General features: G+C 51.5%; 1 protein-coding gene across 2 annotated transcripts; it reads right to left on the bottom strand.

Moving 5' to 3' along the window:
• Positions 1 to 690: 690 nt before the first annotated feature.
• Positions 691 to 16,079, bottom strand: MRPL37 (mitochondrial ribosomal protein L37). Of its 2 annotated transcripts, none has more exons than XM_042951518.1 (7): positions 15,655 to 16,079; positions 12,808 to 12,991; positions 12,597 to 12,712; positions 9,467 to 9,652; positions 6,993 to 7,093; positions 3,794 to 3,997; positions 691 to 2,023 (listed from the first exon to the last, which is right to left on the bottom strand). In XM_042951518.1, exons 1-7 carry the CDS (start codon positions 15,998 to 16,000, stop codon positions 1,946 to 1,948), a joined length of 1,215 nt encoding a protein of 404 aa, XP_042807452.1. In that variant the 5' UTR covers positions 16,001 to 16,079; the 3' UTR covers positions 691 to 1,945. The 2 variants fall into 2 exon arrangements, with proteins under 2 accessions (XP_042807452.1, XP_042807451.1); XM_042951517.1 differs by having other exon boundaries at positions 700 to 2,023; positions 6,993 to 7,150; positions 15,655 to 16,077.
• Positions 16,080 to 16,165: the final 86 nt, after the last annotated feature.

Here is a 16,165-nt window from a genome sequence, read left to right as displayed (position 1 = left end):
AAATGGGCTGGACTGCCCCTGGAAGAGGTCTGTAGTGGGGAACCTTAGGGCTCAGTCCCCAGTCTTGACCTAGTCTTCCGTGGTGGCCCAGCTGGGGATGAGGAAACCCATGGACGCACACGTGTGTTTCGGGGGGAGGGTGACAGCTAGAGGGGGCTGCGCTGCTGTTGACAGGCTGGCTCTTAACTCTGGGCAGCAAGCCCACCCTGGATGCAGGTGGTGAGGCCGAGGGAAGCAGGGATTTGAGATTTGGAGAAGTGGATACATCTCTGTGGAAAGGACAGCTGTCCTCACATAGGAGCTTTCTAGCTCCTCACACTATACATACTCTGAGCCTCAGTTTCCCCATTTGTAGGGGGGAGGATAAAACCCAAGTCCCGCCTGCCTTGCCTTGCACATCAGGTGCGTGGGACTTGAGAGCACAGTGGGCGCCCAGGGCTTAGCTCTGAGCTCCATGGGGGACACACCAAGGCCAGCCGCTAGGACTGCTCACTGAAGGTGGGTTGTGAGGAGGGCCCGCCACCCAGCCCGGCCTGCAGCACCGGCTTCTCCCAGGGCAGTCCTTGAGCTGCAAGGTCATCTACTGGCGGCCTCGCCTCTGCTGACTCGAAGCCTCCTTCCCACGCCCGAGTTGGCTGGCTTTGCCCCCACCCCCGCCTCCCACCGGACTCCAGGGGCTTCGGCCCACCCAGCCTGGCTTCAAAGCAGTCGCCACCACCCCACCAAGCCGAGAAGGCAAGTTGCGAAGCGGACAGAGTACGAGCCTGGGGGCCAGACACACGGGGCTGGCGTCCCGCTTCACCATTTACCAGATCTGGTGGCGGTGACGCTGCTCCAGCTCGCTCCCCAGAGGCCCTCTGGCAGGCAGCAGGGAAGGCCCACCTGCTTCCGTGGCGAACGGCTCTCAGCCCAGTCCCTCTGGGAACTGCACTCTGCCCAAGGAGGCTACCCAACCCGTCTCTGCCACGCAGGGGAGCCGTGTATAGCCAGCCAATGATGGCGACAGACTGGTGGCGTCTGAAGAAAGGCTCACCTCCTTGCCACCCACAGAACTGGGAGCCGGCCGAGACCTCAGGTGCCTTCACCGGGCTCAGACCCCTCTGCACAGCGATGCCGCCACCACTCCCCAAAGGTGCTAGTCCTTGAGGCCCTCCCCAAACTCACCTGCAGATTGTCTCGATGAGTTTCCTGGTGACCCACACCACCAGCTGTGTGACCTAGGTGACCTTATACTATCTGAGGTCCCTTATTTTGAGGGCCCAGAACACTGCCCAGCACACGGTAGGCACCCAGCATCTTTCGTGAATACAGAAACAATGACCTTGCAAGAGCTGTGTGAGGAGTAAATAGGATGCGGTGTGTAAGGTGCCGGGCCCAGAGCAGGACCTGGATGCTATGTGAATAGAGGCCAGCTGAACCACAGACGTATTCCATTAACCCAGATGCTAAGGAGAAACCTACAATGAATACTCTCTTCAGATTTCCCGCAGTCATTATGGAATGAGCCCACAATTCAAGGAGTCCCGTAAGATCGCCCAAGTGTCAGAGAGCACCTATTACGTGGCAGATGCTAGGTGCACACCATCTACAGTCTTCAGAACAAGGAGGTCACGTTATCCTCAAGTTTCAGGTGAAGAAGGTGAAACTCAAAGAGACAAAGGCTCTTCTCTAAAGTCAAAATGGACCACGGGCAGAGCCGAGCTTAGGGTCAGGCAGTCAGGCTCCCAGGACCGCACCTGCTCAGGATGCCACCTACACGCAGCCACAGGCGACCCTTCTGACAGCACCCCACACCGGGCATAGGCCCCAGTGCCTCTCAAGGGCTCTTTATTGGCAGCCAGACCAGGGGACAAGGGAGCACTCAGGCTCCGGGCAGTCACTGCCCTGGATGCAGGATCTTCCACAGGAGGGGCAAGGGGGCTTCAGACTCAGAGTGGTCCTTGGCTCACACGGCACCGTGCAAATACAGAGCTAAAAACTTCCTGAATGTCTCTGGCTGGAAACCAGTCGGCCCAACAGGTTCCTGGAAAAAACACAGCCCATTAGGATCCTGCTACTAGGTTTAATGAAAACAAAGGTCAGTTTTATGTAAACCCTCAGACCTGGATAATCCCAGTCTCTTCCTCTCGTGGACCAAGAAGCGGCACCAGGGAGCTGGTACAAAGAGAGGACGGAGGGGCTGGGTTGGTGGACGTGATGCGCTCATAGTGCTTTCAGCCAGTTCGTCAGTGGGCACCGCCCTCACGCCTCATCCCTCTCACCTCAACCACGGGGAACAAATGGTCTGCTGACCCTTTTCGTTCCGGGGGATGATAATCCCTCACTAATCCACACACACAGATCAGGCCCCTTCTCCTGTAGTGGGCCTATGCCCAGTGTTAGAAACCCAACGGAGGCTTGAATCTGGCTCTGCCCTCAAGGAGCTTGCGGCTGGGTGTTCGAACAGGGACACTAAGCGGTGACAGGCCTCACAGCAGTAGGGAAATGATGCTCAGGAAGCAGGGGAGATGACTCACTGACTCCCATACATGGAAGAGACCAGGTATGAATGAGTATTAAAGGGCAAGGAGAGTGGGCCAGAAAGGCAGAAGAAAAGGCAGGCGGCTTCACAGAGAGTACATGTGCCAGTGCAGAGGAGGGAAGAGAAGGGCGAGGCTGGAGCCCAGGGTCTGTGCTAGGGGGCGGGGTTGGGTCAGGAGCTGAACTAGACAAGCACCGAGGAGCCATGTGAGCAACCAGGATGTGTCTGGCACTAAGTCAGTGTTCTAGAAGGGAGGACCCAGAGACAAGAAGGAGAGCAGGGTTAAGGGCAGAGAGTGCAGGGGTAGTGGGTGTGGCTGCAGGTGACAGATAACGGAGTCTGGGGCCAAAGAGAGGGGCCCAGACGGGGGAGGTGTTTACAGGGCAGAAGCAGCACCGACAGGTACAAGAGACGTGACTGTGCGGCTGCCGCACCGATGCTATTGGAGGGGCCGATACCAGCTCCACACAGCACGTCTGCTCAGGCCCATGCGGGACCCCCAGCCGCAGACCCAGCAGCACCCCTACTCTGCTCTCTCACAGCCCCTGATGCGCTCTTGTCTCTTCAGAGTGCTTATCACCGCCTGACATTACAGCATTAATTTTAGACACCGCCGCCGCCCACTGCACAGGAAGCAGGCCTACACTCTGCCAGGGGAGCACTGAGGTGCGGTAGTGATGAGCCACCGGAAGAATCCCGTGTCCTAGGAATGAATGCCTCGTCCACAGGCCCTGCCTCCGAAGAGCTTAGAGCTCAGTTTGATGGAGGAGAAAAAGCTACAAACAGCTGACTGCAGCACAGCAGCAGGACTGTGCTATGATGGGGGAAACACGGGGGCTACGGGACCCACCCGAGACACTTAAGTGAGGCTGGCAGTGGGGTGCTGGGTCCTTATGCTAAACCTGGAAGGACAAGGAGGGGATGGCCAGATGAAAGAAATGGGGGCGGGGGGAGAAGCCTCCTTTACAAAAGCAGCAGCTCCTACTAAGACCCCAGGCTAGCAGCTGGGCACGCAGGGTGCCGTGAGGAGCCGGGTGTGGAGGGGGACAGGGGGAAGCGGGAGGGGAGAGCCAGGGAGAGCCCAGGGTGGAAGGTGCCATTTTAGGTGACAGGCAGGGCTAAAGTAGCCCTCCAGGTAGAGATCCTGGGCAGGAAGTTCCTAAAGCCAGGGTCCCACTCGCAAGCATCCCTTCAACTCTACCCCTGGCTCACTCTGGGGAAACTGAGTCACAGCCCCGATCCAATCACAAGACTGGAGATGGCTGGACTTACCACCACCACCTTCTTTTTGATCACTGGGCGACACCAAAAATGCTGATAGAGGAGCTGGTCTGAGTCCACCCAGACCAGATTCTTGACGCCCTCGTTAGAGGCCAGGTCTGTGGTGTTCAGCTGTAACACCAGGAACTGGAAGACACGTCCATCGGTGCCCACGCTCTGCACAACTACCGGCTGCTCCAAAACTTTAGTGTCACTCTGAGAGGAAAAGGGGACAAGTAAATCAAACCAGAAACGCTGGGGTGTGAAGAACGGCACAGAACAGGCGGCTTCTAGTTCCGGCCTTTACAACAAACGTCTGCTCCCATTTAAGGGTTCCACCACCGGGCCATGAAAACAGAGTAAGTTGAGGGCACCATCCAGAACGAGGCCAGCCCTCCCTCCCCCAGCCTGGCTCTGCTGACGTGGCAGCTCATGGTTAAGCACACGGAATAATCCCTGCCGCTGGGAGGTGATGACCGGGCAAGCGGCAAGAGTACAGGAAGGTGAGCTGGGAAGTTAACAAGAAATCCCTCAAACCCATGGTGTTAAGTGATGGAAACGGCAGTGACATCAGTTCCATCGAACGTTAACCTGGAGGGTCAGTGAACATATATAACCTCACTCAGTTCTCACTCTACTTGACAGATGAGGAAACCGAAACTCAGCAAGGCAAGTGACTTATCTGAAGTCACACAGACGTGGGGCGCCGAACGCAGACTGGCCCACGCTCCGGCATGCTCACTTTTCACTTCTGCCTTGCTCCTGAGGGCCTGGCACCCTGGAATGCTCTAAGCCTGCAGTTAGTTGCCTTACTTGGGCTTCGTGCTCCCGACGCAACTCCAGAACGTGTCAGATTCCTGGAGTGTCCACAGCACTGTGTCGGCACCAGGTTTTCCCCAGTCAACACATTTGCTAATGCTCTCTCAATTAGTGCCCCTTGGTAATAATAAGAACAGCAGCAACCAGTTACTGAAAGCCTCTCGCGTGCCTGGCATTGTATCAGTTTTACATAGAGTCACCTGTAATCTCATGATTCTAGCAGTCTATTCCCACTTCACAGATGAGGGTCAGAGAGGTGGTATAATCTATTCCAGGTTACCCACGAGACGTGAGCCAGGATCAGAGCCCAAGCTACGAAATCACTTAAAACCCCATCGTGACTGACACCTAGCGCCCCACTGTATCTGACACTAGTACCTCTCTGCACCCCTGGTAGCGTCCCAGCAGGGATGATAAATTCTATGTTCACACTACTGAGACTTCGCGCAGAGTCCAGTTTGGTGACGACTACCCACGGGACAGTGATCCAACGGGCAAGCCCCATGAAGCAGAGCATCCTGGATTCAAAAATGCTGCCTACGTTCACCCCTCCGGGCTGAATGCGACATTAGGAATAGCTAATGTCAGACCTCAGTGTGGGCCACACCGGGACTGCTGGCCTTAGAAATACCTGTTCTTAGCTGCACGAGAAATAAATAAAAAGAAAAGTACCTCTAAGTGTTAGCTGAGAATTCTGTATTGACTCTTATCTCCCTCTACAGATCAATAAAACTGCAGGTAGTACATAAATTTCTCAGCAATTTTACCCTTTACATGGAGGCTCTTCCCGTAATTGCTCAACTTCACATCCCCAGGAATAATTTGTACCTGGAGGGGGTGGGGAGGTCCCCTCTCCTACCCAACTGGGTGGCAATTAGCGTCAGCCTTGCTACCCGGGCTCTGCTGGCAACAGCTGGCACAGACGCTATGACGAGCTTGCAGACCTGGTACCTGGCATGTGACTGTCTGCTTCCTTCCCCGGCCCCAGAGTCAAGAGGCAGCATGTCCTTTGAAGCTAGAGGGATCAGGGCTCCAATGCCAGCTTCCTCACTCGACAGCTGTGGGATCTTGGGCAAGTCACCTAACCGTCCAGAGCCTTCATGAGTATGCAGTCAGAGAATGGGAATAAAGACAACAACCCTCAAGGATTGGAAAGTCACATGAAGATGTGACAGTGGCTAATCTCTTAGCTGTGTGCCACTGGCAAAGTTACCTAGCCTCCCTGAGCTTCAGTTTCTTCATCTGTAACATGAAGCTGACCGTATCTGCCCAGGGGGTTGCTACAGGGATCTGACAATGCAGTGGTTTTCAACCTTGAGCTTAAACCAGCATCACCCAGAGGGCTTCTCACAGCACTGGTTACTTGGATTCCATCCCCAGTTTCTGATGCAGTTTTGCATTTCCACCAAGTTCCCAGATGATGCTCATGCAGCTAATCCACGACCACACTTTGAGAAACACTGACACAAAGAATCCTAACTAAACATCTGGCACGTGGCAAATGTTCAATCTAGGCAAGGTCCATTCCACTCCCTATCTCATTTGGCTAACCACACCTCCACAAACCCACCTAGTTCCTAGACCAAGAAGGATGGGAAACAGAACACTGTGAGTTTCACTCCTCCGGGGGGGGGCCTCGGACATGGGAGCTGGCAGCAACTCTCAGCCCTCCTCCTAATACACACCCATCCCACCCCCTCCCTGACTCCCCAGGATCCAGTGTCCTGGGCCTGCTCAGGGAATCCCCTACTGCCATTCCCTACTCCCTCCCGGGAGGCCTTTGCTCCCAGGCCAGGCTCTCACCAACGTGGGGGCTAGCTCTGTGGGACAACTACTCAGCCTGCACGTTACACCATCCAGGTCTGAGACACTCTCTCAGAATCAAGGGGCTATCACCAAATGGCATCTGGGTCCCCAGAACCCGCCCTCACTTGGCAGGCAGGTCTGCACCACCTCTACTGCTCTCCTTCCTCCTGCCCAAAGGAGCCTTGTGCTCCAGGTCTGGTATCAGAGAACCGAGGCGGCGTCCCAGAGCACAAGTAACTGAAGCTGTAGGCACTGGGTGCACCTAGTTCCGGTCCTCTCTCCCCCACTCACTGTGTGTAATGCTGGACAAGCTGTATTTGGTGGCATCACTTGGGAAACGGGGATGACAAAGAAACCTTGTGGGCTATTTTGATCAACAAATGAGGTATCTTATGTAAAAACACAGGCACACCGTAGGCCCCCAACAGATGTCAGTTTACCCCTGTGGGGTGAGTGGAAGTGCCTCTCCCTGAAACTACTCAGTCAAGCAAGGAATCCCCCCTGTGCCTCCCTTCTTTCCGTGAGCAGCGTAAGCAGGAGGCCAACAACACGTCAAGTACCTTGGAGGTCTTCTCCACATACATACCCCATAGAGGCGCCGGGCCTGAGCCAGGGCATTGCCAAAGGCAAACAGGATCATCTTGGCCCGCAGGTGATCTGGTTGAAGGCGGTGTGGTCGTAAACTGGCTGTCTCCAGGAAATATAAGGTGTGGGGATAGGGGTAAGGATAGCCCTCCTGGAATCCTGCAAGGTACATAATCATGTGGAGGGGTGGAAAGGATGATCAGCCTGTCCCAAAGCCTGAGGAATGTCACCCGACCTTAGCTCCGTGCCAGGCACTACAGACTCAGTAAAGGCAGATGTTATCCCTACAGCTCAGGGGATGACAAACTACAGCCTGCCAGCCACATCTGGCCCCTCCCATTTGTGAAAATAAAGTTTGTACTGGGACGTAGCCATGTCCACTCATTTACACAGTGTCTACGGAATAGTTGTCACAGAGACCATCTGTGGCCTGCTAAACCTGAACTATTTACTATCTCTTTACTGAAAATGTTGCCAACCTGTGCCAGGTGATTCCTGCATGCTAGCTCTAACGACACCCCTTTCTCGCCCATTCAAGCACATAGGTGACAATGATGTCAGTAGAAGGAAACCTGAAATCTACACTAATTATATTTTTAAAAGCAAATCGTTTACGAAACTCCACACTTTATTATTAGCAATAAGTAACTCACTTCACACCTCACAAGTGAGCTGCAAACACTGGCACTGAGAATCAAGGCTTAGCCCTTGTTATCCCAGCCACACAACCCTGCCAGGCCATCATTCTCATCCCCTGCACTGCTAGGAGTAAACCCTGGGTAGGCTGGCAGCTTCCGGAACAAGTAATCTGGCTCAGTGAAAGCAGGTGTAAAAAGGAGGAAGAAAGAGGCTGGGAAGACACTGGCTATGAAAATCCCAGAGGTGGGTGCCTGGGTGGCTCAGTAGGTTAAGCATCTTACTTCAGCTCATAGGTCATGATCTCAGGGTTCATAAGTTCGAGTCCTGCATCAGGTGAGCACAAGTCCTGCTTCGGGGGAGCCCTACTTCTCTCTCTCACCACCCCCTCTTGCTCTCTGCCCCTCCTGGGATTCTCTCTCTGCCCCTTGCTCCCTTGTGCCCTCTCTGAAAAGAAAAGAAAAGAAAAGAAAAGAAAAGAAAAGAAAAGAAAAAAGAAAAGAAAAGAGAAAGGAAAGAAGGAAGGAAAGAAGAAAGAAAGAAAGAGAAAAAGAAAAAAGAAAATCCCAGAGGCAAGCGCTGCTTCAGACAGACAAGACTTGCCGTGGGCACTTCCGGTGGGCCCTCCCCGTGCGCCCAGCCTGAGACATGCACCAGAACAGCAGCCAAGTGCAGCCTGCCACTACTTTTGAGAGGCTCAGTCTAGAGGGGAAGCAGACGGAAAAAGTGACCATCTCCACACGGAGGACATGTGAAGATATGGGGTGAGCCAGGGGCGGGGGGAGGACAGATGAAAGGCCTCTGACGACGCTGGAAGACCTCACAGCATTTCTGGGAAGAAGCGATTCCAAAGATGAACTGTGACAGATGAACTACTGAGGTGAAGGCAAAAAGAGGTGGACAGTCACAAATCTCAGGGAGAGGACGTGCCGGAGCCTCTGGTGAGAAGGGCTCCACGTGTTACACGTAGCTGGAATAACGGAGGGTCTGCGGGGTATGGGGGAGACAAAAGTAAGGTTGGTGGCTGGAGAGAGGGGCCGAGGCCGGGCCTGGAGGCCCTCATGTGATAAACTGAGGAGTTCCAACTTTACCCAACAGGCAACAGGGAGGTGGGCATGGAGGGAAGGACGGAATCTGCTTCAGAAGGGTGCCTCTGGAACCAGGAACCAGAGGGACTGACAGAAAACAGCCTAGGTCAGACCGGCCAGCTGGGAGGCTGTGGCAACAGGCTGGCTGAGAGTGGGTGGGGCTGCTGGAGGTTGTCACTGTGGAGATGACGGGAGGCTGGGAGGAAGACACTACACCTCACAGGGACGGACTGGATGGCACGAACAGCGGGCCTGCCCAGCCTGACACCCTCATTTCTGTCTTGGCTGCCTAGGGAGATGGTGATGCCTTATTCGATGGAGCTTAGATGAACAGCCCCATTTGAGGCCTGTGGGGCTTCCTCAGTCCTAGCAGAATGTTGGCCAGAGTTTACAGGGTGCATAGAGAGAAGGGTGTCTCTCAAGGGACGTGTGACTAAAGGAAACACCTGGTGCCTGGCCAAAAGGCCCCCCAAAGATACCCATTCCAACTCTGATGCAACAGTTACCTCTCAGAGGTCAAAAGCAAAGTCAGCCTTTGAACTGAACCCCTTAACCTCCCTGAGTCTCGTTTCCTTGACTACAAAATAGGGACAACAGTACCTGGCACAAAGGCTGCTACATGGCTCTTAGGAGAAAATGCTCATGAGGCACCCAGCGCAGATTTAGTAAGCATTCAATATATCCCTTCCCTTCAGAAAAAGCACGACCCTCATCTCCATGCTTCCTGGAAATGCAAGGCTTTGACGTTTACCTGTGTTGTCTTTCACATCATAAACATTGCATTCCTGAAGATCAATAGTGGGTGATATGGGATAGAAAGTCTCAAGAACATGATTCTTAGTAGCTTCAACCTCCTCCTTGGAGGCAATGGCGGGCAGCGGATCCTTGGTATTCAGTCGGGCTCCACTAGAACCACGGACCTGAAGGAGAAAAGACTCTAAAAGGGGAGAAAGACAATTAGTCTACCCTGGTCTAAAGCCTTACCTCAGCTCAGCCAAGTCTAGAGCCTTCACCCTGCCATGCTCAAGTCTTACCGCTGTCCTAGCTGATCAGCCTAATTGCAGAAAACAAAACTTTGGTTAAATGTTAACCCGGGGATTCTTGAGAAGGGGATCGATCGATGCACTCTTCTTCCTGTGTTCCCTGGCCAACGAGTCCTGAGGCCCGGCAGGCTCTGTAGGTTAGGGCTGTCCCACACAGATGTTTCCAAGCACCTGCTCTACACTGGAGACCCAGAAATGAATGACAGTTACCCTCTGCTCTCAAGAAGCTCACCAGGTAAGGTGCATACAAAAGTATGAGCCATATTCAGAGACAGTAGAGGTGGGGAAAGCCGGCCTCCTCTCAGAGGTCTGAGAATCCTTCTGAAAGTGATGTGCCTTCAAACTAGCTTCCGACGGATGGATAAGAGCAGAACTTCTCAACTGTGGCACTATTCTCATTTTGGACCAGATAATTCTTCGGTGAGGGAAACTGTCCTGTGCAGCATCCCTCACCCTTACCCCCTAGATGCCAGCAGACCTCCCCGCTCTTCAAGTCATGACAATCAAAAATGTCTCCAGACCTTGCCACATCTCCCTTAAAGGGCAAAACTGCCCTTGGTTAGTTAACAGTTGGCCCAGGCAAAGAAAGGGAAGGAAAAACATTTTGGTTAAGGAAGAATAACCTGTGCAAAGGCACAGAAGTGTGCTCCTCCACAGCAGAGTTTAAGGAGACAAATCCAGGTGACTAGAGCGTGCTGTGGCAGGGAGGGAGGGAGGGAGGGAGGGAGGGAGGGAGGGAGAGGGACTGAGACCAGAGGCTGAGGAGAAAGGCTTTATTAAACTCCGGAAAAGGGCCAAGTTGTTTTCAACAGCTGACAGTGAAAAAACTGTGCCAGTCAGAAAGCCTCACCTAGGTCGGATCAGCATATTTGCTACATGGAGACACAAGTTTATGAGGAAACAAACTCGCATCGGACGAATCAGCAAACCTGCCACCGTGAACATGTGCGGATGCCCTTCACGGAGGTCCCCACGGGAAGCTGCATTGCCACCAGGCAAAATGTGCCTGAATGCCTCCCTGAGAATGGCCTCCTGAAGATTCTCCACGGAGGCAAATCTTCCTCTGCTTTGGGTTTTTAGAAACAGTCAAATCATAATGTGATGGTAACAGATCAAGGGTAATGATCTTCTATGTCTAAAAGCTGGTTTGGCCAAGAGCGCTGTCATATAATTAGCGTGTGGTCTCCCTCACTGGGTATGTAAAACAGGGATACTACATCTGTGGATGGATAAACTCTGATCTGCTTGTTAAAGTACATCATACCCACACCTCAAGAAGAGTTTCCTAAAGTATTTCCTGTTTCCTCACATATAATCTGCAAGGAAGATAAATGTGCCCGGACCTCTCCTAACCTTGGGTTTTAGATTCTCCCCACAGACCACTCTAGTGTGGTTTCCAATTCAATTCCCTCCACATCCCTCCTCCAGTGACAGCTCCAAATGGGGCAGTTTAATTAGAGGTAATACTTGATGATGGGCCAACAAGTACTCCTCTATTAATGAGGATCACTAATTTCCTTAGTGGTGCCATTACCTCTGCAAAGCTGACTCTGTGCCAGAAAGTCCATACTCAAAGGGGCAAGCTGGAGAAACCTGACCTGAAAATTCTAAAATCATTCCAGAGCTGGTTTCCCTGCTCCAGAATTCCACCAATCACAACACTGGTGTGCTTTGAACATCCCTGAAACCCCTCAGCGTGGTAATCATTCGCCCATCCCTTCAGTCAGCACCTATCATGTGCCATGAACTGTTAAGGCACCGCAGACAAAAATGAATAAGGCAAAGTCCCTGCCATCAGAAGTTCAGTCTAGTGGGGCAGATATTAGATATTAGAGAATTCCAATACAGTATAATACATGCTCTAATAAAAATAGGCATGATTGGCATAAGAAGCACAGAAGAGAACTAGCTAATCTCTGCATTCACATAGGAAGGGGGCTGGGGCCTTGCAGACAAGTAGAATTTAACCAAAGGAGGAAAGTAGAAAAGAACATTCCACACAGAATGTACAGCACAGTGCAAAAGCTGTCAAAGTTTCATGCCAAAAAGCTCCAGGTGGCTGAAGTGTAAATTTGGCCCAGGGATAGGGGCGCCTGGGTGGCTCAGTCGGTTAAGCGGCCGACTTCGGCTCAGGTCATGATCTCGTGGTCCGTGAGTTCGAGCCCCGCGTCGGGCTCTGTGCTGACAGCTCAGAGCCTGAGGCCTGTTTCAGATTCTGTGTCTCCCTCTCTCTGACCCTCCCCTGTTCATGCTCTGTCTCTCCGTCTCAAAAATAAATAAAAAATGTTAAAAAAATAAATTAAAAAAAAAAATTTGGCCCGGGGATGGGGCTGAAGGTGGGGGTAGCAGAGAAGGAGGTAAGACTAGAAAGACTAGGTGGTGGCCACATCACAGCGGCTCTGAATCCTATGATAAATGGTTTAAGCTCCTGGGAGACACTTAAGGATCTGAAACAGGGGAGGGAAGTGCGCTTTAGAAAGATCACTCTGGCAGCTACGTGGAAAATGGATTTGGAAAAGGAAGAAAGCATGAATGGGGTAAGAAGGCTCTTGCAATCCAGTATGAGCTTTGTGAAGGCAGAGATAGACTGTGCTTCATCACTTATCTTCAACATTTAGGCACTCATGGGCACTCAATAGATAGATATGGTTGAATTAAGTCTTGGGAAAAAGTGACTAAAACCAAAAAGACTGGCCTGTGGCTAATGATAGGAGGAGGTGTCTGAGCCTACAAATTGGTCTGTGAAGGATGGAAATGAGCACAGGTATAGAGGTGGTGGTGGTGAGCTGGTAGTCAGGCTAAAAGTAGAAAGATAAAATACAGACCAAGATGACTAACCTCGATTCCAGGTGGTGGATACCGTGTAGTTTTTGGCACAGATCCGCCTGGCCAGAGAGGGATGCTTGAGAATCTGGGATTTACACAGCTGTATCAGACTGTCCACAATGACTGGGCTTGGAGGAAAGAAGAAACATTTGGAGATGTAAAGCAACAGGTTGACTCCCAAGATCCACTGACTGGAAATCTTACTGACTTGGGGGAAACTCACCAGTAGGTCTCTCTCTTGGGGGTGTCTTCAGTGGAGTGCCAAAGACGGGCGTGAAAGATCACATTCAGAATGCGTTCATCTTGGTTCTCTATGTGGTTCTTTGGATCATCAACAAGGCTAAGCACTTTCTTGGGAAGGCCTTCTATTAATTTGGCCTTGGTTAGCCACAGGGCCTGCTTTACACCTTTGGGGTAATCAGTTACAAAAACCAAAAAAACAAAAAAGGTGATTCAATAAGAATTGCTTAAGTCTGCCAATAGCATCTTAGGGAAACGTCTGTCTTGAGAGAGACAGGATTTGTACTGTGACATCTGAGGAGTCAGAACTAAAATAAGAGTGAACGCCAGGAGCACCAAATTTCAACTCAACCTCAGGAATGACTGCCTACCTAAGGATGGTCAACAGTTGACTGAGGCAGTAGATGCCTGCACAGGAGGAATTCAAACAGCAGCTAAGATGGCTGGGGTCGTAAGGCTAAATCTTGCAGGAAAGTGTCTGTCTGTTGCCTGAAAGATTCAGACTCTAGACTCTGGGACTAGATCGACGGATGCCAACATTTCAAATCCTAGATCCCTTCTATTAACCCACACCAAAATCCCTGATTGGAAAAGCCCATGACAGTGGGCTGGTGACTGCTTTGGGTAGCAGGCTACTCATCCCAGATGGGAAAACACCACTGTTTCAGAGATAGATCTTCATTTAAAAGCGATGTCTGGGATTAAATGGAGCCTAGGGTACTTTGGGGGAGACACCTTCAGGCAATTTCCTTTGTGCTAATAAATGAAATGTTATAAGGGCAATGGGACTTTTCACTTTCAGCCTTGCAGGCCTTGAGAAATAACAAACATTTAAAAATGTAACTTCTGGATTTTGTGGTGCACCAGGAAAAGCCCTGAGTGGGAGTCAGGTAACCTGAATTTTAGTTCTGACACCGCCACTGTTTCTTAAACTTGAAAAAATTTAAGAAAAAAAAATTTTTTTAATTAAAAAAATTGAGATTTGGGGGCACCTGGGTGGCTCAGTTGATTGAACATCCAACTCTTGTCAGGTCATGATCTTAAGGTCATGATATCAAGTCCCAGGATGGGCTCGCTGCACTCTCCAGTAGGCATGGAGGCTGCTTAAGATTCTCTCTCCTCTCTGCCTCTGTCCCTCCCCCGCTCGCTCTCTCTCTCTCTCAAAAAAAAAATAAATAAATAAAATTGAGATTTTTACGGTTCACTAGAATACGAATAATATATAATAATTACAGATGCCATTTACTGAGCATCACTGTTTACCTGTGCCAGGTACTTTATCTACAAGTTGGATGTGATTTTATGGAATGGAGGAGATCCATCTGGAATCCATTATAGGATGGATTTTATGAAACTCAGAGACTAAGGAATTTACTTCAAGTTACACACCCCGAAAGTGATGGTGGGGAGGACAACGTGAGTCTGTCTACCCTAAAGCCTGGTAATGTTCCCAGGGTCACTCAAGGGTACCAACTCTTGTGAGGTCCATCATAACACCTTGGTAGGGCAATGGAAGTGTTTAGATGCTGTAAAGTCAGTTTTCAGGAATGGGTCTGATGGGCTTAAGAGACTGGCTGGTTGACTTAAGTTTTTGTCAAATCAAGGATTTATTCTCCGGCTTAGTCCGAAAATCCTGCCAGGTCTTTGTTTCTTAACTACTCCTTGGAAAATACTGCTCCCACTGAACCTGACCATTTTGTGTTTTTAGAACCAGAATCTGCACAGTAATTTGGGGACTAAGGAAGAACAGGCAAGAATACAGAAAGGGGGGACACCTGGGTGGCTCAGTCAGTTAAGCATCCAACTCTTGATATCAGCTCAGGTCGTGATCTCCCAGTTCGTGAATTCAAGCCCTGAGTCTGGCTCTGCGCGGACAGTGAGAAGACTGGTTGGGATATTCTCTCTCTCTCTCTCTCTGTCTCTCTATTTCTCTGCTGCCCACCCCCCTGCCCACCACTTCTCCACCTCCCCCCACCACGCGCTGGCACTCTGTCTCAAAATAAACTTTAAAAAAAAAAAAAAAAAAAAAAAAAAAAAAAATATATATATATATATATATATATGGAAAGTGACTCAATAAAAGAAGCCCTCCCACCCCCACGGACCCTGTAAAGTAATTTCTGGTACTGCTCTAGACACACAGACTGGTTTCATTCAGCTCAGTCATTCTGACCTGCTCTGAGAGAGAATGAGGTGGGGAGGTGGGAGAAATAGGCTAGATGGCTTTTAGGTCCAAATCCCTTCCTTGAGAACACCTCAGCTCTGACCTTTGACAAAGGACACTGATCTAGGAAACCAGATACGTAGCCCTGGCTTCACTATTAACCCACAGGGCATCTCTGGGCAAATCACATCCCTCTCTGTTACATTCACCAAGCCTGGGAAATGAGGCCATAGGCCAGGCGATTAAGCACGCTTTCAGCTACGACTTTCCACTATAAACTCCCTCCACCTATTTCTTCAATGTAGTTATGTGTCCAGGGTGTTAAGAGCTGCAAAGGTCAATGTAGTCCAACTAGTCAAAACTACTCAGTTCACAGAAAAGAGAGGCTCTGGAAGGTTCAGCCACTTGCCCCAAATGACTGAGATTTAGATAGAGGCACGGCTAGGGCAGAAACCAGGTCTTTTCACCTCGCCACTCAACCTAATATTCGCTCACACAAGCACAGCACTTCACATCCCACTTAACCCTGAAACCCTCAGAAGACGTAATCACTACCGGCCCCATTTCGCAAAAGAAACCGAGCCCCGCAAAGTTTCAAGGTCTTGACTAAGGCCACAGAGGGTCGGGGTCGGTGCTGGGTCCCTCCTGCTGGTCCTAGGGTCTCACCCTCGAGGAGGCGGCAACGGTGGTGGAAGACGTAGCAGGCCCGATCCTTGTACAGCGGCTGCTCGTGAATCGGGGTTGGGCGGCGGAACTTTGGGTGCGTCCAACCAGGGTCCCAGGGTGGGAAGACCGGCCGCGCCAGCCCGGGCATGAAGTGCATCTTCCCAGCGTAGGTGATGGGCTCCAGTCCAGGGATCTCGTACACCCTGTCCAGGGGAGGAGGCTCGCGCTTCCGCGTGGAGCGCACGCCCCACTCGTACGCCCCGCGTGTCGGGGTCCCGCGGCCCCCAAGACCGAGCGGCCCAGGGCGAGCCAGTGCACGCCTCGCGTGCCCCGACGCCAACGCCATCCCGACTTAGTTTCCTCAAGACCTCCACCTGGACGCCGCCATATTCGCGCGCGCAAGGCCTGCTGGAAGCGAAAGGGGAGGGATGCCAAGGCTCGTTTTATGATTGGCATCCATTTCAACCAATAATGTTCAACATATCCCTGCCTTGCCCCACCCCTCAGACCA

This window comes from Panthera leo, chromosome C1 (genome assembly GCF_018350215.1).
Source record: "Panthera leo isolate Ple1 chromosome C1, P.leo_Ple1_pat1.1, whole genome shotgun sequence".
Classification (NCBI taxonomy): Eukaryota; Metazoa; Chordata; class Mammalia; order Carnivora; family Felidae; genus Panthera; species Panthera leo.
The sequence above is the reverse complement of the archived record's forward strand: the minus strand, read 5'-3'. Positions and strand labels throughout refer to the sequence as shown.

Excerpts from the sequence above, each read along its gene's own strand:
- MRPL37 (XM_042951517.1), bottom strand. The coding sequence starts at position 16,000 with ATGGCGTTGGCGTCGGGGCACGCGAGGCGTGCACTGGCTCGCCCTGGG. Across the intron at positions 12,713-12,807 it reads CCCAAGAGAGAGACCTACTG|CCCAGTCATTGTGGACAGTC; the intron begins GTGAGTTTCCCC and ends CTTTCCTCCAAG. Across the intron at positions 9,653-12,596 it reads ATCCACCACCTGGAATCGAG|AGTCTTTTCTCCTTCAGGTC; the intron begins GTTAGTCATCTT and ends CTCCCCTTTTAG.